Raw genomic sequence first — 22,045 nt, 5'->3', positions numbered from 1 at the left:
GAGAGAATAGAGAGAGAGAGAGAGAGACAGAGGGAGAGAGAGAATAGAGAGAGAATAGAGAGAGAGAGAAAGAGACAGAGGGAGAGACAGAGAGAGAGAATAGAGAGAGAGAGAGAGAGAGAGAGAGAGACAGAGAGAGAGAGAGAGAGAATAGAGAGAGAATAGAGAGAGAGAGAGAGAGAATAGAGAGAGAATAGAGAGAGAGAGAGAGACAGAGGGAGAGAGAGAATAGAGAGAGAATAGAGAGAGAGAGAGAGAGACAGAGGGAGAAAGAGAATAGAGAGAGAGAGAGAGAGACAGAGGGAGAGAGAGAATAGAGAGAGAATAGAGAGAGAGAGAAAGAGACAGAGGGAGAGACAGAGAGAGAGAGAGAATAGAGAGAGAATAGAGAGAGAGAGAGAGAGAGAATGTTTATCATCTTCATAATTTTTATCATCATCATCATCATCGTTATATTCATCATCATCTTCATCATCATCATTGTTATATTCATCATCATCTTCATCATCTTTATATTCATCATCATCATCATCATAATCATCGTTATATTCATCATAATCATCATCTCCATCATGTTATTCTTCATCATTTTTCATCTTCATCATCTTTATATTCATCGTCATCATCATCTCCTTTATTGCGTTTATCTTGGTCGTTTTTTTCATCATCTTCATCTTATTTATCATCTTCATCATCCCTTTCATCTTCATCACCTTCATCATGTTTATCTTCATCATTTTCATCATTACCATCATCATCATCACCTTTATATTTATCATCATCTCCTTCATCATGTTTGTCTTCATCATAATCATCATCATTTTCATCATCATCATCATCATCATTATCTTTATATTCATCTCCATCATCATGTCCTTTATGTTCATCTTCATCATCATCATCATCACCATCATCCACTTCATCATCTTATTCATCATCTTCATCATCATTATCTTTATATTCATCTTCATCATCATGTCCTTTATGTTTATCTTCATCATAATAATGATTTTCTTCATCTTCATCATATTTATATTCATCATCATCTCCTTCATCATCTTTAACATCTTCGTCCTCATCATCTTCATCATCATCATCCTGCTCCTGGCTCAGTTCTCACAAACAATTTTTAAGTTGGACTTTTCCCAATCCAGTACGCTCTAATCTCCACTCCGAGCAACAAACTTCCACGTCCCCATCTCTCTTATGTGTGTCAAGAGCGGATATGCATGGAATCTGCGCTGCGAGGCGATGAAGACGCAGATAGATTCGATCTTATCTTCATCCTTTGAAGAATGACTCCTCACTCTAATTATTTCTAATGTGTCCTATATCATCAGTCCCCCCTGCAGACTCCACCTGGATAGGCTTGATCTCATTCCAGATTAGCCAACCTATATTTAACACTTCTACAGCCTAGATAAGCATTTAATATGCATTTGATATCTAGCGCTGTGGAGCATTTTGCATGTTTACTTCTCAGTGAAAGAAACTTCATTTTCAGCCTTGACTTTATTTTGGTGAGCCAATAATAAGCTTGCTTATTGCTAAAGCTTGCAAATTCTCCTGCCACTTACACTTTTTAAGATATCCAGCCTTCGTTAGTCGAGTATGTTGTTCCGTTTGATATTTTTAGCACTTTTCCTAGTTTCCAAAGGAGAATTCCACCAAAAATTTCCAAATTTCTTTGTACTCCAATGGTTGAGATGTACACAAAGTCATTCAGAGTGGTTTGATGTGAAAACGAATGTCTTCCTTAATCAGAATTCATTAAAACAAAAATAAAACAACTTGTGAAGCTACACGTCTTCTAAGTTTTTATATTTAATGTTAACCTTCTAAGCCACTTCTCCTTCTGTGTTGTGGGGGTGGGGGTGGGGGGGGGGGGCAATTCCAGCAGTCATTGGGCAAAAGGCAGGATTCACCCTGGCAGCTCACCAGTCTATCGCAGGACAGACAGTCATACATACACATTCACACCTAGGGGCAGTTTAGCACGTCTTTGGACTGTGGGACAAAACTCACGCAGACCCTGGGAGAACATGCAAACTCCACACAGAAAGGACCCTGGTTACCCGGCCGGGGAATCGAACCCAGGCCCTCTTTGCTGTGAGACGACGGTGCTACCCACCCCTCCACCCCATATTTAATGTTGATTATGCTAAAATAGTGGGAAATATTTTTAAAATGACTTTTTTAGGGCCCACTGTCCACCATGAATTCATTTTTTTTTTAAAACATCTGTTTTAGTTCATCTGTTTTTATCATAAATCAATGTCTCAGACATCAAGCAGTGTTTTCATAACCAATTCATGCAACAGCTTTCGGTCAGGGAGGATTTCGAGGTATTAACCTCTTCAGACGTCTGGTTCCAATCACCAATATGGCTTGGTAAGGTTCTCTTGGATGTTCATGTCATTTAGTACATCTGTTTACATCTTAATCTTAATTGTGCAAAAATGTTGAAAAATTGGTGGGATTCCCCTAAATACATTTACTAAAGCCAATGCAAAGCTATTGATCACTATTATGAGCACATTGAGACAACAGGCTTTCTTTTCTTTTAAGTACAAGAAAAAAAAAGAAAACAACTGGCCATGGTAATTAATTATAAGCTCCAGATACAGCAGATGAGATTAAAAAACCTCTGGAACGTTCCTCTAAAAGGAGAATTCCACACACCTTTCAGATCTTCTGGATAATTGAATCATTAAAATGTAAACAAAGTCAATCAGGGTAGTTTAAAGTGATGTGCTCTGTTCTAACACAGTAATATCCCAAATCACCGGTGATCCTACATGAGTTTTAAATGTAACGCTAATGATGGGAAAATAGTGATAAATCTAAATAAATATATTTTCTTTGGGAACTATTTTGCCTTACTGTACCTCTTTACCATGAATAGCGTTTAAAAATATATGCTTTATGCCAAAACCTTCTCAAAACTTTAATACTTTAATTTCTCAGGCATTATTCCTAACCATGTCATGGTTTTTCTGTGAGGGACCTCAGGCTCTGAATGAGCTTGTATACATTTTTGGTAATTTGGTAGAATTCCCCTGACTCTAAATACCCTTTTCAAAATTTCTGCAGAATTAAATGCTTAAAATGAAAACAGAGACATTCAGAGTGGTTTGGTGTGAAATGCTCTGTTCTAGAGAAACTTATATAGGATATATAATCTTATATAGTGATAGGAGCCAGACATCCACCTGTAAAGGCTCCCTCACAGACAGTTATTACATGAAATGGTTATGAATTCACTGAGACATTTTATGATGATTTTGAGAAGAAACATGTCTTAGTTCCATTATCATAACTAGATTGCAGGTAAGAAAGAGTAAGAACCAGATTTGTCAAAGCTAACATGGGCACACAGTGTCACTGATGCCACACAGCACTCTAATGTGGAGGATTTTGAACCTGCTCAATGTGAGCGAGTGAGTGAGTCAGTGTGTTACAAACCTGTTGAAAAAAGAATTAGCGTGCACTTATCTTTCTCTTGGTGGTTTTTCCTTCGCTTGCTAGTTTACTTTCACTCACTAGTTAACTTTTGCTTGCTAATTTGTTTTCACTCCCCTGACACATATATATTTTTCAATGCATTCATGGTATAGGGATACATGCAGGGTGTTGTGAGGCAAAATAGTCCCAAAGAAAACCTATTTTTCAAATTTAGTGCTATTTTAGCATCATCAATCCTGCACGTAAAACCCAGAAGACTCATGTAGAATCGCTGGTGTTTTGGGATACTAAATAAAATGGCTATATTGGTGTTGTAGACATGGTGACCCCTGGTTCCTATCACCACCACTGTAAAGACATCTGGGTCACTACAATCAGCCATTTCGCACCAAACCACCTGGATTAAATTATGCAGCAAGTTTGAAAAAGCATCACTTCAGGATTTGACTTCTTCAATTCTACATTCGTGAGTTCACTGAACCTCTGAAAGTCCGCTCTTACATTGCTGTGCAGTGCGTCAGAAAAGGTTTGAAAAAGACTCTAGTAGGGCTCTAAGGGAGAAAGTGTTGGCCGGCTAGCACCCCATGCTGAGCAATGACTTTTACTCACCACCTTTACAGCACTGGAGACCACCCAGCCAAACATGCACACATAGCTGCCACGCAGAGCCATCATTTTACCAAAGAGACCTAATTTCACCTGCCTGTCACTTTACAGCTTCTTTACAACGCCACTCACGCTAATGTAATTAGGCCTTGATTGAGCAATCGTTAGCAATTATCACACTCTCTTCACGCCAGGTCGCTCTAATTGCGTATAGCCATTGGGGCCGAGGTATATCACGACAGCGGAATTAAGCAGGTAATGGCTCAGAGCTGAAGGGGCTCTATCTCATGGCACTGAGGCACTGGGTCACTTGTGGGTTACACTCATGATACTGCTTGAGGTTCAGGTGGTTGCATGGAATTTATATCTAGCATGATCATTATCATAACTGGAGTGCAAGTAAGAATGAATAAGAACCAGCATTGTCAAAGCTAACATGGGCACACAGTGTCACTGATGCAACACAGCACTCTAATGAAGCACTAAAAGCTGCTTGAGCTCCACCTTGTGGAGGATCTTGAACCTGCTCAATGTGAGTGAGTGAGTGAGTGAGTTACAACCCTTTCGGAAAAAAGACCATTTGAAACAATAAGGATTAAAGCCTTTTAATGGGAATTGGCTCAGAACACCTGTTAACTCTCCTTTAGACTGTGATATCAATCTATCAGGAAAACACGAAATACCTTTGGTGACTATTGGACACCACCAGAAAGTTTATATTTATTTTTTTAATAGGAAATCCAAGTCTGTGAGGTGCTTCATATCCAAAAAAGGACATTCATGTCAAAGACATACGTATAATTTGGACAGGGCAATTAGATGTTTGAAAAATGTTTGTTTGACTTGCTAGTTAGCTTTCAGTTAGCTTTTGCGTGCTAGTTTGCCTTTGTTTGCGAGTTAGCTTTCACCCTCTAGTTTGCATTGACTTGCTAGTTTGTTTTTGCTCACTAGTTAACTTTTGCTTGCTAATTTGTTTTTGCTACCCTTCTGGAAAATTCCATGCTGGTCTAAAGTGGTTTATACTGGTTTATGCTGAACAGGTGCTGGCCTGGTGCTGGTTTAGCTGGTTACCCAGCACTGCCATGCTAGTTTTGGTGTTCACCATAACAGCTTCCTTGGAGACCGGCGTCCAGAACACAACCATGCCTGTTTTTCTAGTAGCTTTGCTACTTCACTAGTTTGATTTCACTTGCTAATTTGCTTTTGCTCTCTAGTTTGCCTTTTTTGCTTGCTAGTTTGTGTTGCTTGTTTTAAGGAATTGATCAGGCTTAAAGAGAGTGATACTGTTCAAGTGGGAATGACTTTGGAAATGTATTCATTTGGAAAATCTTGGAATGCTCACATTATCACTATCGTTAACCTGACCAGAGAGTAGTCACAAATTAGGGTTCTCCTGGGCTTTAAGAGAAAGAGACTGAAGAAATACATCAGCAACCACAGTGAACTCCATGACTCTCAAACTCTCTGATAGCGTATTTATTGCTTGTGGTTTTGGGCTGATTTACTCTTCAGTGCGGAATGATTACAGCCATTTGTAAAAATGCTTTTTCCTGTAGGAGTTTATGGCAGAGGAATAGATGGATAGTTGGACTTCTGAACCCAGCCTGGTCCCTCAGCTGCAGTCATCTGCTTCCAATTCTAGAAGATCAGAGCATTAAAATGATGCTGTGCCCGAGCCTTTGAGCTCAGGCCTGCGGTATCAGCCCTCCGCCGAGACCCCGCCGCTGCAAATCCCTCAGACGCCTCTCTCTAATGCGGCCAATCCAGCAACACTGCCCACCATCCGGCACTAAAACCAGCCAAAGCCCTTTAGTGTTCCTGTCCTGCTCAGACCATCGGTTATTGTCCCTGCTTTCTGAGGGCTGACTCTGCACCAATGCACTCAACCTCTTTTTGTTCTCTCTCTCTCTCTCTCTCTCTCTCTCTCTCGCTCTCTAATTCTCTCTCTCAGCAGTGTTGGGTGTGCTACATGTGAGTGGGCAAACGGAGATGAAGCGAGTGGTGGGTGACAACGCCACGCTGCCCTGCCACCATCAGCTATGGCAGGGCGACACCTCACTGCTGGACATCGAGTGGCTTCTGGTCAAGCCCAACGCCAAGCAGAAAGTGGTGAGAACTCTTTGCATGTGAAACACTGAGTCTCTTTACATGTCTAAATTTGATTAAAAACAAAAAAACCCAACTTATTTTGGCAATAATGCAGATGACCCGTGGCGATAGGGGGGGTCCAAGCATCCCAGAAAGTTGTTTAGAACCTCTAGTAGCATCCCCTGAAAAACATTCATAAGCCTTCTCCATATTCTCTATCACATACATGTACATATTTAGGCCTTTAGCTCCACAAAACGTGCATGTTGTCATTGTCATGACAAAACCTTCTGAATGAATTGAATTTCTATCATTTTTATATTATAAAATATATATGAAAAAAGACAAACATGGGGATAAAAAATTTAGTTCTGACAGTGACATAAGACTATAGTCTCATGCAAATTATACTGCTGATATAAAATCAGTCCTGTTTTAGCTTTATCTTTATAGCTTTATCAAAGCATTAGCTGACAGGTGTCTATATAATTTGCAAAGCATTATCTTTTATCTTTGAATTTAAGCAGCACCGAAACATGGTGGTGGTAGCAGGCTGACTAATTTGTGTGCTATATTTTTTTGAAAAACTTGCAGTATACAAACTTAATAGCTATTTAAATCTTAAAAAAAAAAAGATTAATTGCATTTGTCATATTTGGTCAAAATGAACCCTTAAGAAAGTCTTTCTATTTAAAAACAGTGCATTTTGTTATAGCTAAACAAGCTTCAACATAATGTATTTATTACTGTCAATAATTCTAACTGAGCCTGAACATGAAAATAAGGTGAATGTTTCTAATTTCCATACCTGAGGTCTAGAAAGAAACGGTCACTGCAGGGTCCAAATCCTCCACAACTGTAGCCTCTCACTGTGTCTTGTGCTGAGGGGAACTGGAGCTCCACTTTGCTGTTGCTTCTGTTAGTTTGCTGCTCATTGATTTATCATCTTCCAGTGCTGCAGTGTGTTTCGCTTGTAAATGATACTCCAGGCTCATCGAGTATCTAGTTAGAAGTAAACTTTGTTCTTCATCGAGATACATTTCAACTTCCTGATTGGCCACCAAAATGCAAAACTCTCTTGTTATTTGCGTACAGTGATTAATATGCTTAATTCATTGAAGTCTATGTGTTTAATTTTTTCAGTTGTTATGTGTAAAATTTTTCATGACCATTTGAATGATCTGGCTATTTCGGCGTGCTGCTATCACGTCGACAACAGTGGTATAAATAGAGGACAATGGGGTAAAATAACCTTAACAAATCATCAGGATTATTTAAATATTCCTTGACATCCCTAATGACAGGCAATCTCTGCCTAAAGTGATTCAGGTCCAAATGTCCTATTGCAGAACTGTGTCCACCCACCTCTAGCAGCTTTGTTCATTTTTAGCCAAGTGCATTACTTTTCTGATTTTACGATGTAGGATTGGCAGATGTACCAAGTTTTTCATTTGAATCTGGCTTGTGTCCAAGTCATTCCCCCAGGGCCAATCTGACACACTGCAGCAGGGAGGAAAAGTCCAGCCTCCGCCTTTAGCTAAAGTGAGGCCCCTGTCGTGCTCTGCTGTGCATGGCAGAGTGTCATTTTTTCCAGACAGTAAAAGCCATGTTTCTGGAAGCGATATCTCACATCTTATGTAGTAGGGGCATGCATTTTTTGACATATTTTAGGATCCTGTGTCTTGCATTCGCAAGCAGATTCACAATGAGTGCCCATTTCCTCGCAGTTGGGAGCTGTGGTTTTTGGGGTGATAAAGGACTGAAAAATCCAAAGTGCTTATCAGTGAAAAGGTCAGCATGTGCGGAATAGCTGTGCTGCAGTATTTTCGGCGCTTGAACTGTAGGTAGCGCGTGCCAGGGACATCCAAAAGTCAAACATAACCCGGCGTGAGGAACGATGATTCACCGTGGCATCAGCACTTAACGCACACCCACTGCAGGCCTTCCGTGTGACTCGCACATGCCCCCTGTCTGTCCACTAGGAGCGTCACACTCATTGCTTCTGCCAGTGCACTCTGACATCTTCTAGGCCTGTGGTTCTCAAACCTAGCCCTGTTTTTCTTGCTCCGATCCCCCCGATCGAAGTAACTGATGATTCGCAAGGCCTTCCTGAGTTGAAACAAGTGTCTTATGGCAGTTTGACATGGTAAAGTACAGTTACAAATCCATGGTCAGGCATTTGGCCATCATTTCCACTGCCAAATGAACCATACCATACCTGAGTACCTGTGCTGATTTTGGTTACCCTTCTTGTTGGAAGGGTACAAAGCATAGCCAAATGGAAGGTGTGAATGGTGCTGGAGATGATCACCATTTGAAAAGAAACAATGTGACCACACAAGCAAAAGAGAACAATCTGGGAAACAGATTGAGATACAGGCAGGTATATGGCTAGTTCTGAGTAATGGCACTGTTCCATATTGCATTGCCCAGTGGAAAAACACCATTATAGCTGGAATATACTAAAATGTGCAGGGCACTCAAGGGTTGCTCTGGGCAGGTGATTCAACCCTTGCACTATTTCAAGTATTGCTTACCCCAACACTTGATGTGGTTCATGAAGGATTTGATAATTACCTGTTGACCGGGATCAGATGTACTGGCACAGGGAATACCTGAAAATATTCAAGTAGTAGATTCTGAACCCTGCAGGTGAGATTTTGGAGGTTTTAACCTGTTTGTCAGCACCGAAAGATGAACTAGAAAACTGTAAGGGTATGAAATTGAAGCCCAAACCTGCCCTTTACTTGCAACCAGGACCCCTAGGCCCCCTGGGCCAAAGTTCCTCATGCTACTGCTGCTACTATAAAAGTACTTTGGGCAAACTTAACAAGGAAGGAGAATGATTAGCTGTGATCTTTCACCAGCTCAACACAATATCTCTCATTGTCCATAGTGAGTGAGGCTGATGAACTGTTGAACTTCATTGCCGGGTTCATTCAGAAGCATGTTCACCCACTTTTCAAACTCTGGAGTTATTCTGACAGCAGTTATAGACTGAGATGTTGTTAGAGTGTGAGAGGATGACAGAAAATACATAAAAGTGAGCAAAATTTAGGTATGGGTGAGTATCACCAGCTAAATCCACTCTGTACCATGCAATACCCCACACCACTGAATCTTGCTTGAATATCCTCCATACAATGTACTCTATACAATATCCAAAGTACTTTTAAAAAATCAATGCTCCCCACAAACTTTTTAAACTGCATTAGATGTTTAAATTTCAAATTTCTACCTGCCAAAGCTGGCGTCTGTCATCCATGATGGTGGAACAACTTCAATTGTACTTGCTTGGGGGTGCAACCATCCAAGCGTTGGCCTTATCAGGATTGGTCTCCTGATGACTGTAGCATCACCCAGGAGTTCAACCCTGGGTGATGCTACACCCATCTGTGGCCAGGAGTCTAGGAGAACTCAATTGGCCTTGCTCTTTTTGGGTGGGTAGAATGGCCTTCCCTTCTCCTTCCATGACTCAGTGCAATACTAGCCATTACAGGCGGCTGTTAGCTGATGTAACTAGTAGCTCGGCTGTCCAGAGATGTTGTGCTAGCGTCAATTCGAAATGATGACTAAATTGGGGAGAAAACTGGAAAAAATTTGAAAAGAAAAACTGTGCTTGCTTGGTAGTTAGCCAGTTAAAGGCTATACAGCTAAAGAAAGTCAGGACACTGCAGTTTAAAAGTGAAAGTTATATCAATTAGTCACTAAATTTGCGTACTTTATCTTCTCAAACAGTAAATTACAAAAAAATCAAACGGAATTCAATCTACGTCAAGTCAGGGGCCCATATGAATTGCATATCCTTGAACATTATGCAAGTCCTTTTTTGAGACAGAGCACTGGTGTCTGGAAAGATCAAATATCCTCCTCTCTCCCACCAGGTGATCACATACTTTGCGGGCCGCACCTACGACCCCAATGAGGGCGACTCGGGCCGGCTGTCGCTCGCGGGCGACTATCTCAAAGGGGATGCCTCACTGATGATCAGCGACCTCTCGCTCAGCGACTCGGGAGAATACAGCTGCAAGGTCAAGAATGGGGGAAAGTACCACTGGAACACGGTCAACCTCATCGTGCTCGGTGAGTCCGCAGGCCCATCACACTCCGCCTCTAATGAAGTCCTCTTCCAGGCCCCGTGGACGGAGAAGGACGTGACAGATGCCTGTGTCACCCAGTCGTGGAGCCAAAAATAGCACAGGGATATTGTCCCTTGGCATCATGAAGCTGTTGTGCAGTGGAATGTCACTCAGCTTATGGGTAGTAAAAAGAGAGAGGTTTTAATGATACTCATGCTGTGATGTAACAGCATTAGAGTTGCACCAGGCAAAACGTTGGACACACCTATTCAGAAGGGCTTTTTCTGATTTTTCCTGTTTTCCGCATTACCAAAGATGTCAATCAAAACAATGAAGTATGTGGTATTATGTGGTGACCAACAGTGTTTTCCCTCAAGAAGCTTCATGAGGAGCCTTCTAGGGTGCTTCTCCAACAGGCTTGGAAAAGATGCAGATTTGTTCTTGTTGGAAAACTACTTGTAAGGACAGCATTTAAAACACACACATCTTTGTTTTGGAACTAAAATCATACAAAGTTCAAAGTTCAAGCACTCAAGATTCAAGATGATAAACCATTCCAGTGTGTCCAAACTTTTGACTGGCAACGTAAAAATTGAAAACATTGCAAATGGGCAATCTTGGCCTAACACCTACCTATATTTTGTCCATTTTTTTTTATCTGACTACAATACCCATCATGCATCACGCTTACATATATAATCTCTGGGAATCTCACTTGCAGTAATGAAGAAATCCTGACTGCTAGCACAGAAGCTAATAAATACAGACTTGATATTTAGTTTTCTAGTAGTAACTTTAGCTACGCTAACTTCTCTATGCATTAATCGTAACACTAGTTAAAAAAAAAAAAAAAAAATCTTGCCCTCATGGATCCACCCCAAGTTCTTACAGTTTTTCAGAGGCTCCTCTCACCTTTACGATACATCATCAGAATGGGTTATTTCAGTCTTTGTAAAATCTTGTTCTAGAGGCTACAGTGGCACTGCTGTAGGGGGCAAATAGGCATGTTTGCAACAAAAGTAGTAAAGGTCAAATAGTACAGTTTAACTGCAGTGCCACTTTAAATCGAGTCTTGTATTTCCCAGTATGAGACAGTTTAATAAGAATTTATTACAATTTTATTAAAGAATCTATTTCTACACATTTTTTTGTCTGATGCAAGTAATTTTATCTAGAAATGGTCTCTTCTAGAAAAACAGTGTAATCCTTTTATTATGCTGTGAAAAAGAACTTAAAATACGTCACCAAGCTGCTTGAAAATTTTGAGTTAATAGAACTTGTAATAGTAAATTTACAGAATGAAATCAATTTTATGAGTGTATGGAACCTTTTTTTAAAGATATGATATGATGCTATATGATATATGCTTAAAAACGTACCATTCACTCCTCAGTCCAGACAAACAACTTACGGAAACAGCCTGCTTTGAAGTGTTTTTGGGAATGTCTTGAAAAGCAAGTACATTTCAATATACCTACAGCAGTTTAGCCCCGGCTGTGCACACTGGAGTTATAAGGAGTGAATACAGGCCAACCAATAAGAAGAGAGACATTTGAAGTATATCAGTCTTAAAGGCATAGTCACAAAAAGAGTCTGTTTAATTCTGAGGGATGAAGAGAGTTTGGAAAATGATTAGGATTATTATGTAATATCGGATAAGAGCGCTGAATAGAACCACATGCATCTGGTTTTCCATCAGGGAGAACTGTATAACCATACAAAGAACTATTTATGCATTCATGGCTCTGTATTGTAAGTGATGCTTTTCCTAAAACAAAGAATCCCTTTTTTAAGTTGAATAAAGTTACTGTTACTGTTACTGAGGTTTTCTTACAGCAGCGCCGAATCGTGGACCAAATAAACTTCAGCGGGACGTCTTTAGATGCTGCCTCTGCAGGACGCTGACTCCCCTGCGCTCTCTATAAAGACGTCTTAAAGAGCGTGCTGCAAATTTGCGCATGCATTTGTACAAATTGCCCGCAGCCTCGCGACGACACTTTCGATTCGGCGGGACAAACATTAGCATTTGTCTTGTTCAACACAGAGATAATGGCTTTGGCGGAGGCCCCGGTCCGGGCACCTCCTCCGAGCGTCGTAAGTGATCCTGACAGCGGGGCGAGATGTAAAAGCGCACCCCCCACCAACCCCCCCCCCCCCCCCCCCCCACCCCCCCAGGCCTGCTCCATTCCTTTAATTGCATCCTGCAGTGAGCGCCTGGAAGCGCCACGCTCCGTTCTCCGCACTCAGCAGAAAACGGCAGCCGGAGCAGATGTTGATGGCGGTGGTGTAAGGGGCTTTGCGGGTAGGTGGTGGAGGGTGGGGCGGTGGGGTGTGAGGCGATTGTTGATGCAGCACGGGCTAATGGCGAAGTGGGGGTCCTTTTACACTCATATCGAATGACCACTGCGGAACCAGGCAAGCATTAAAAGGTGCCTCCGAGGAGAGCAGCCCTGGCCACACAGGTGTTCCGGAGCAGACAGGACGTGGCCGAAGGGGGCCTGCTCCAGCTGACTGTGTGCATGTTTTTGGGTGAATTATGTAACGTTAGAACCTAAAACTGAAGGTAGAGGTGTCCAGGTGGTCTGGAGGCCACACCTGCAGGCCCTCCAGGACAACCATGATGTCTAAAAGTTAGAAATGATACAGAGAATGGAAAAGAAAACATTTATAAATGCTGTTTTTTGTTGTGTCAATCACACAAGATTCTTTGATATAAAGAAAGCTGCAGTTGTGCTGGATATTTTATCTCGGCACGACTGTCTTTGTGGAACGGTATGAATTCATGTGGCAGGATTTGGCTCCCAGCCCTGCCATTTCACCCCTCGTTGCTCACTAGCAGCTCAGCACAGTCACATTTCACATACAGATATATTCATTAATTATACTAATTATCAAAAATATCCAACTCGATTTTCATTCTCCTGGTGGAGTGGCAATAAGGAGCCCTGCTGGGGACATCCTGTATAAATGAAAATAATGTGTGGCCACACTGTATTAAGGCGTGGGAACAAGATTATGATGTCGTGACTGTGACTCAGTAAGGCATGGGAATGGGATCATGCCTTATTAAACTGTGGTCAAGACTTAATAATCTCATTTGCACACCTTGCTGTGTTATTGTTGTGGTAATGACTTCATTATTTAGTTCCCATGCCTTACTAAGTCGTGGCCATGCATTAGGATCTCATCCCCTCCCCTTACTAATTTGTGGCCATAACTTCATTATTTAGATCCCACGGCTTTCTAAGTCATGGCCATGACTTCATTAATTAGTTACCATGCCTTTCTACATTGTGGCCGAGCGTTAGGATCTCATCCCCACGCCTTACAAAGTTGTGGCCATGACTTCATTATTTTGTTTCCACACCTTTCTAAGTTGTGGCCATGACTTCATTATTTCGATCCCACGGCTTTCTAAGTCACGGCCACGACTTCATTATTTAGTTACCACACCTTACTAAGTCATGGTCACACATTAGAATCTCATTCCTAAGTCATGGCCACGACTTCTTTATTTTGTTCCCACGCCCTACCAAGTTGTGGCTACCACTTCATTATTCAGTTCCCATGCCTTAGTAAGTCATGGCCATGACTTCATTATTTCGATCCCATGACTTACTAAGTTGTAAAGACTTTAATATTTAGTTTGCGGTCATTAAGTTGTGGCCATGACTTCTTTATTTAGGTCACACCCCTTGCTAAGTAATGGCTACAACTTCTTTATTCAATTCCTGTGGCTTACTAAGTTGTGGCTATGACTTCATTATTTCATTCCCATGCCTTACTAAGTCATGGCCACGCATTAGGATCTCATTACTAAGACATGGTTACGACTTCATTACTTTGTTCCCATGTCTTAGTAAGTCGTGGCCATGACTTCATTATTTTGATCCCATGCCTTACTAAGTCATGGCCACAAGTTCTTTATTTAGTTCCCGCACCTTACTAAGTCATGGCCACAACTTCTTTATGTAGTTCCCACGGCTTACTAAGTCATCACCATGACTACATTCTTTTGTTGCCATGCCTGCAGAAGGAGACTGCGTGAAGTGATGTGTGTGTATTGTGTTGTTTTCATTCCCTGTTTGCTGTTTTAGACATGATTATGTCCTGCACTGGTCACCATCCCTGCTCCTGGAGATCCTTCCAGCGGAGTCTAGTTGCAGCCCCGACCTGCCAGAAGTCCTTAATTGTCAGGATCAGATGTTTTAGTGTTGGTTAAGCGTCTTAGATGCAGAACTAAACTCTGCAGGAGGAGGGTTGGTGACCACTGACGTACAGCAGGGCTCTGCTGAAGAGGCCTTCTCTCGTTTTTTTCCGCACAGTGAAACCGTCGAAGCCTCGCTGCTGGATGGAGGGCCGGCTGTTGGAAGGCAGCGATGTGAAGATGAGCTGTAAATCAGCGGACGGTTCCGATCCCATTCACTACAAATGGGAGAGGGTGCTGGACAAGGGCAAATATGTGGGCAAGCTGCCCCCTCATGCTCTCCTGGGTAAGCTCCTCCAGCCTCCTGTAGTTCTGTGGACAGCTTAAGGCAAACCTTCACCCCAGCCCACCCCTTTAACCTCTCAAAGCAGTCAATCAGCCAACACATGCTCCGTGTTTGTTTAGTAGTGGAGCGCCAAAGCTAATGTAGCTAACAACTAATGGAAGCTCATGTACACCAAGAAGCATTGTGAAAAGTCCAAGCCTGAATCATCAGACTTTAAACCTGTCGAGTTGCTAAGTAATCTTAAATAGGCTTCATTCATTATATAGAAACTTTTTAACACATGCGTAGACATGTAATAACAAATTTATAAAGCAATACTCAAACATTTATAACAAGCTTGTGTCAGTAATCGCAAGAGGACATGCTTTCTGAAGTGAACTGATACTATATTGACATCAGAAGCTGTAAATTAGGCTGATCAGTTTATAACAATGTTATAAAGGTGAATTTCACGTTATCATGCCGTATGTCAGTAACGGTCACAGTGAAACCTCAAACACGGTAATTTGACATTACAAAGACAAAGAATTTCACTTGAGGTCAATGCAATAAAATTATTATAATAATTTTACAATAATTTTGAGTCATTTTTTTAATCTGTTCATCATGAACTTTTAACATAAAGGCCAACTGAAAATTATGATGTAAATTTAATTTATGTAAAAAAGATAAAAAAACCCAATGCTTGAGTTAAATTATAACAGAACAATTTCTTTAAAGGAGACTCATGCCTGCAGCCACACAGGCCACCTGAATAGAAACTGAGGACACCAGAGTTCACACAGCTCAAACTTCTTAGTTGAGTCAAAATTCTCTTTACTTTTTTAGTTCTGCATCTCAGGTATGGAAATAAAACGTACTTGTTTTTTATATTTAACTTCCCCTCTCGCCAGGACTCTTTCCATCACACAACCCTGCTGAACATTTTAGCTCTGCAGTACAAACTTACGGATGGCTATGGCATCACTGGGGCTCAAACTCACAACCTCCTGTTGGGGTGATGGCTTTGGTTACTGCACCACTCAGGAACACATGAAGCAACTTTATTTTGTGTCTACAAATGTTTAATACGCTGGAGATAATATTTTGATTTTAAAGCGTGGCATCATCTCATGTGACACAACTGTCTAATAATTCGTCCCAACATCAGGAGTTGTAGGAAAACATGCCAGGTGGGACTGTGTGATAGAAGGAGCGCCAGCTAGTGGAGTAACTTATAGTTAGTTAAGAACATGTTTTGCCTTCTTCTGTAGTTGATATTTTGAAGATGCAAGTTCAAGAGGATCTGATTAATCCCTCAAAATTCCAGGCTAATTACATGCTTATTACATATTCTTTATTATAACATATTTATTACATACTTATTATTCTGTAACAACAGGGTCTTCAGTGCAAATTGGCTGAGTTATACTTAGATTATAGAAGTATGTAATAAAACTTTGGGTCTGCCGGTGGGCCCTGGCCATTTAAGGAGTTAACTAGATGTCTGGTTCCATTAGTTGAGTGCAATGTTTTATAACAGTGTAATAAATGAAGCAAATGTATGTCACTTTAGATTGAGGGCCTTTATGTCAATACAATGTCATTTATTTCATGTACCATCATTACCAACTTGCGTCTACTGACATCAGCTGTTTATAAACGTTCAGATTGCTTTTTAAATGCATTGTTCAGTGTTATGAAGTGCCCATTCAAGTAGGCCTCAAATAAAACATCAGTGTTAATGGATGGTTATAAGCATCCATGGCTTTCTAGCTTTGTAGTTCCAGTGGAACGCTAAAGAGACAAACCTCATACATCTAAAGATGTCTTGGTTAGTCCACTGTGTTTGAGGTAAACAGGCAACCTGGTTTGGCTGAACCTTCACTGTAAATTGCTTTCGAATGATGTTCTCTACCAAGACGTTAGCACACATTTCCTGGACATCTCCTCCTCCTCTCAAATTGAGAAGCCTAGTTTCTTAAATTACGCTGACGTTTTACGGCAACATGATGCAATCGTGTCCGAAACCTTAACTCTCTATTAGACAATGTTGCCTCGGGGCAACAAACTCATTTTCCTCACTTTACACCAGCATTGTCCATATTTAAAGACAAAGGGTTAACAATAAAGGGAGCAGGTTGAGTATGTCAACAAAAAGCATGTTCTTGGTCACACTGTCTCTTTTTTTTGCCAAAAAATAATAACCAAATGTTTTTATTTTTATTTTTTAAGTGCTCCAGTGTAATACAAAATACAACAAGCAGCAAGACACCTAGCAACAAAATGAAGCACCCAACGGCCCCCCCAACCCATCCCTCCATCACCCATGGCACCCACAAGCCCGCTGCCGATCAAAATAAATATAAGCAAATAAATAATTGTGAAAAAAATAAACGAGTAGTCTCTGTGACATATCTAGTAATGCAAAACAGGTTTCACAATGAGTTGCTAACTTCCTCAGCTGCACTTTCCGAAGAGCTCCAGGTCCTCCCGTTAGCTCCGTGGATCCTCGCAGTTGAAAGTTCCGTATTAATAATATCCACAAAGGTGAGGCTCCACTGCCGCCAGCACCGAGAACGTGGAGGTTGCTTTTTTTTAAGATACAGTATCGATTTCTCTTTTTGTTATGAGAATTTGTGGAAATATGTTTGTTGCCTAAAAGCAACGTTGGGCGAAAGTGGGGTCTGACCAGCCACAAGCCACATCACGGAACACGGCCCTGTATCATTTCTTCCCGTTGTCGCGCAATGTTGCCTCAAGGAAACCCAAAATGACCCCTGCACACATTATTTAAAAAAAAAAGTTTTGATGTCTAATAATCAGGTCCATTTTATGCAAGAAAAGTGAACCATATATATATATATATATAATTGCTTTCATAACATGTGCAGTAGAGGGTTAATCCTGCCTCTGCTTCCACTTGCATGGAACTCAAATGTGTAAAGGAAAGTCTCCCACCAACTCGCTGCAATCCAGCTAGGACTTGTCTCTGGAGGACGAAGACTGTGGATGATGATTCCATGGGGTCTATTTAGCACAACAAGCGGCCTCAAATTTAATTTACATCAGCTACATTAGCCCCCCCTTCCCGCCCCCAACACCCCCCCGTCGTCCCCCCCCCCCGACGCCCCATGCTCTGCCGCTCCTCAATTAGCCTCTTTTAGTAGCTCCAGTGTGAGTTGCTCCGTATGTGGAACTAATGTGCAACTTCCACCCAGCGCTGAGAGGGGAAAGAGACCTCAGCAGTGAATCTAGAGCTTTCGTTGTTTTGCAAAAACTGTTTAAATGCAATTGCACATTTACATTTGTTGTAATTATGTGGTGTAATTATATCTGTACTTGACTATTCAAATCCATCTTATAAGACTTATTACGTCATTATGACATGATTAATGACGTAGTTGTTACATAATGATCCATTCGCATCCTGTAAGCTGTGTTACTTCACACTTTTTTCTGTTTGAATACCCAAAAAATGACAAAAAACATGGCTTTTTTGTCTCAAAACAAGACCGTACACCCAATAGTGATGATCAAATTCACACAATGTTCCACCGCTAAAGTGGCGTGGATTGAAATCCATTCAGAATCTGCGCTTGTTTTGACAATTTCTTGATTTTTTTTCAATGAGTCATGTTTAATATAAAATTACAGCGCAGTTTTATTATTGCCTGTGGTAACTGGGGCTTTAGCAGCTCTTGTAACAGATGATGCTTGGATTCTCTGAGGAAACATTCATTGTGTTGCTGTTTAGATCTGAAGAATCCGGAAATTGTGACGCTGAGGAATCTCACTAGAGAAAGTGCGGGAGTCTACAAATGCACAGCAAGCAACGACGTGGGGGAGGAGAGCTGCACCGTGGAGGTCAAAATCCACTGTGAGTGTCTTTCACCATGTATTTGGCTCTTTGTGGGGGGCGAATGTCCCAGGATGATGAAAACGTGAATATTTTGGCTTTCCTGGGACGCAGCGCTGTACAGAAGAAATCGGCCCAATCCCATTTCTTATTTTTAACCCTGTCCCTTGTTTTCGAGATACAAGTTGTAATGGTTGAAATCTTCCTCTATGAAATGAGACCCTCGAATAAAAAGAGCATCACTTCATTAACGGCTACCAGCGCCGCTCTGTGGGCGACCCTGCCCGTCTGCTGGGACAGCAGAGGAGGGGAAAGTTCAGCTCCTCACTGTTGGGCTTTAGATACATTTAGGGATCATATGCCTTCAAAGAGGGGGGCAATTATTTATTATTGCCCACCACTAATTCTTCAGTGATGTGAAGCTGAAGTCAGATAATCGCCAGATAATCAAAATATTACTTTATTCTCTACATATTATGACTTTTTTCTCAAAGTTTTACAGTTTTGTTCTAAAAAATAGGACTTTATTCTCAAAATATAATTATTTTATTATAAAAATATGACTTTATTCTTGCCCTGCGATGGACTGGCGACCTGTCCAGGGTGTATCCTGCCTTCCGCCTGATGACTGCTGGGATAGGCTCCAGCACCCCCCGCGACCCAGAAGGAGAAGCGGCTTAGAAAATGTGTGTGTGTGTGTGTGTGTGTGTGTGTGTGTGTGTGTGTGTATATGAGTTTATTCTCACAATATTATGACTTTTTTCTCAAAGTTTTACAAGTTTGCTCAAAAAAAAAAGACTTAGAATTGTCTTCTAAGAAATATGACTATTCTCTAAATATAATTATTGTATTAGATATAAAATTTGACTTTATTCTTGAAATATTATGATTTCATTTTAAAAAATACAACTTTACTCTCAAAATATTCTGACTTTATTCTATTTATTCTCAGTCTATTCTTTTATTTTGTTAACAGTGCTAGCCTAAAACACGGTTGTAGTGTCAGCTACAGATGCTCTGATATGGGAACCGCGAGCTGATTCTGATATCCAGTACATAAACTAAGATACAGCCACCGAAATAAATCCCTTTCGATTGGACTTCATAAAGTGATATAACATTCATTTCTGTAGGGTTACAAATACAGTAGAATGAATGAAGTACAGATGCTTTAGTGCCGTAGCCCAGCGTCACCTAAACACTCTGCCCTTCTACAGTACAGTAAATACATCATATATCAGCCTGAAATATCAATCAAGCCTAAACGTTCCTCATTTCTAAGCATTTATCAGTTGATACCGATATGAATCCGATATTATTGTGATCTGATCACAAACCAATGCCTTCTGTTCGCCGAAAAGACCCAGAACGTTATAATAAACAGACGCAATTGGTTTTGATGATCACGAACTGATTAAAAGAACTCAGGATGCAGGATTTTTCTCCACATGCGTCTGTTTCCAGTTCTTCGCACCGCCTCGTGACAGCGAGACAAAAGAAGGCCGACGTGGCGCAGCGGTAAGGGCAAGGTTTGGGTTTGAAGACGTTCGTGATGCGCTCGTCCTTTGGGGAGCAAGCCTCCGCATATGTGTGCTCGGATAAGCAGGATGATTCATCAGCATACTTTTAAAATCCAAATAAAAAATTAATCGACTTGTTTTCTTGTTTTGTTCGTTGATTCATTTTTATCCAGCAGTGAAGTCCAAAGCCTTTTCTCTGCATAATTACACTTAGGGGAGACGGAATTAGCGAGAAAACATTAATTGGGGGGAACGAGAAAGAAACGTACTCATGCAAAGGAATACGGCACTTTGTTCAAAGAAAACTGTGGCTACAGTGGCGTGATTAATGGCTTGTTGTGTTTGCTGAAGTATTCTCCTGGTGCTGGGAGATGCATTGCTTTAGGTACAGTATCTGCAATGCAGTGCATGGGGGCTCGTTCGGATATTTGAGCATAAATTACTGCTTCTTGCTCCCACTGTACTTTATCTGGCTCTCTGGATGGGTGTAAAGGTATGTGTGTATTTGCTGTGTGACTGGAGGAAACTGTTTGGGTCTGTTAGGTGTATTAAAGGTAGAGTTTTCTCCCTTAGAGCAAGTGTAGCCAGTCAGCCTGATAATCCATTAATAATCCGACTAATAGCTCAATCGGAATAGAATACGTCCATGTATACACCTCAGTCAGTATAGACTAGTCAGATTAAGGCTATTCGGAATACAGTTTGGTGGCTAAACAGTCTGTTAAATAGAAGAATAATCCGTGTAAATGCCTGTATCCGATTACATTCCCTATCAGAAAGTTTAAGTCCGTTCTGCATGTGCGTCCCGTCATAGTGAGAGTTTATAACGTCCAACATGGTGCAGGAGAACCTGGTCTGCAGAGGAGACGAAGTTCATGCTCTGATCTTTAAAAGACGGCGGTAGGATGGACGTCCAGCTTATGTGTCTCAGAACACGACGTCTTCCTCTCGTCTTCTTTAATAAGGACTAGAGGATGACCAACACAAACTGTGCAGCAGCAGATGAGCTGTCGTCTCTGACTTTACATCTACAAGGTGGACCAACAAGGTAGGAGTGGACAGTGAGTGGACATGGTGTTTAAATATTCCAGCAGCACTGCTGTGTCTGATCCACTTGTACCAGCACAACACACACTAACACACCACGACCACGTCAGGGTTACTGCAGTGCTGAGAATGATCCACCACCCAAATAGTACCTGCTCTGTGGGGGTCCATGGGGGTCCTGACCACTGAAGAACAGGGTAACAGAGTATCAGAGAAACAGATGGACTACAGTCTGTAACTGTAGAACTACAAAGTGCAGCTATAGAGTAAGTGGAGCTGATAAAGTGGACAATGAGTGTAGAAACAAGGAGGTGGTCAGAATGTTATACCTGGTCAGTAGATATGGGAGGTATAGGAATCACTAATGGAGAGAGTGCTGATGTTGCCTTTGTCCTCTCCAGATGTGCGGGGAATGGGTGTGGTGGCTGGCGCTGTGGTGGGCGTGTCCTTTGGCGTCCTGCTCATCATCCTCATCGTGTGGCTGGTCTTCCGCAAGAAGGAGAAGAAGAAGTACGAAGAGGAGGAGACGCCCAACGAAATCCGGTGAGCATGGTGAAATGCTCCAGAGCCGGAGCCAATCACAAGGCTGCCTTCCTGCCTTCATGTGCTTTCCTTTATCAGCATCTTAAAGACAAGCTCCTGACCTAAACGTTGCTCATGAATGCCCCTTCAAGCGGTCATTACAAGTGGAAACTTTCAAAACAACTTTGATATCAAAGTTTCTGGTTCTCTTCCTTTCATCATAGTGGACAAAGCTGTTTTCAGTAGTTGATGGTAGAAATTAGACCTGAGTGGTGTCTAAAAAAAGCTATTTACCGACAAGCTCGTTGTTTAGCATATACACTCACCGGCCACTTTATTAGGTACACCTTGCTAGTAAAAGGCTGGACCCCCTTTCGCCTTCAGAAC

At 41.4% G+C, this 22,045-nt stretch overlaps 1 protein-coding gene across 2 annotated transcripts in view; it reads left to right on the top strand.

Moving 5' to 3' along the window:
- Positions 1-22,045, top strand: part of LOC108433260 (CXADR-like membrane protein) — a 100,581-nt gene that overhangs the window by 68,408 nt on the left and 10,128 nt on the right. The window contains exons 2-6 of one of the 2 annotated variants that reach the window (XM_017707706.2): positions 6,026-6,180; positions 10,044-10,242; positions 14,564-14,731; positions 18,468-18,590; positions 21,538-21,679. In XM_017707706.2, the coding sequence (XP_017563195.1) occupies positions 6,026-6,180; positions 10,044-10,242; positions 14,564-14,731; positions 18,468-18,590; positions 21,538-21,679 (787 nt within the window). Of the gene's footprint in view, positions 1-6,022; positions 6,181-10,043; positions 10,243-14,563; positions 14,732-18,467; positions 18,591-21,537; positions 21,680-22,045 lie in introns of both variants that reach the window. The other variant, XM_037547525.1, reaches the window with a different exon arrangement.

The sequence above is a fragment of the Pygocentrus nattereri genome, chromosome 18, assembly GCF_015220715.1.
Source record: "Pygocentrus nattereri isolate fPygNat1 chromosome 18, fPygNat1.pri, whole genome shotgun sequence".
Taxonomy (NCBI): Eukaryota; Metazoa; Chordata; class Actinopteri; order Characiformes; family Serrasalmidae; genus Pygocentrus; species Pygocentrus nattereri.
Note: the sequence above shows the minus strand (reverse complement) of the source record. Positions and strands in the feature narration are given on the sequence as shown.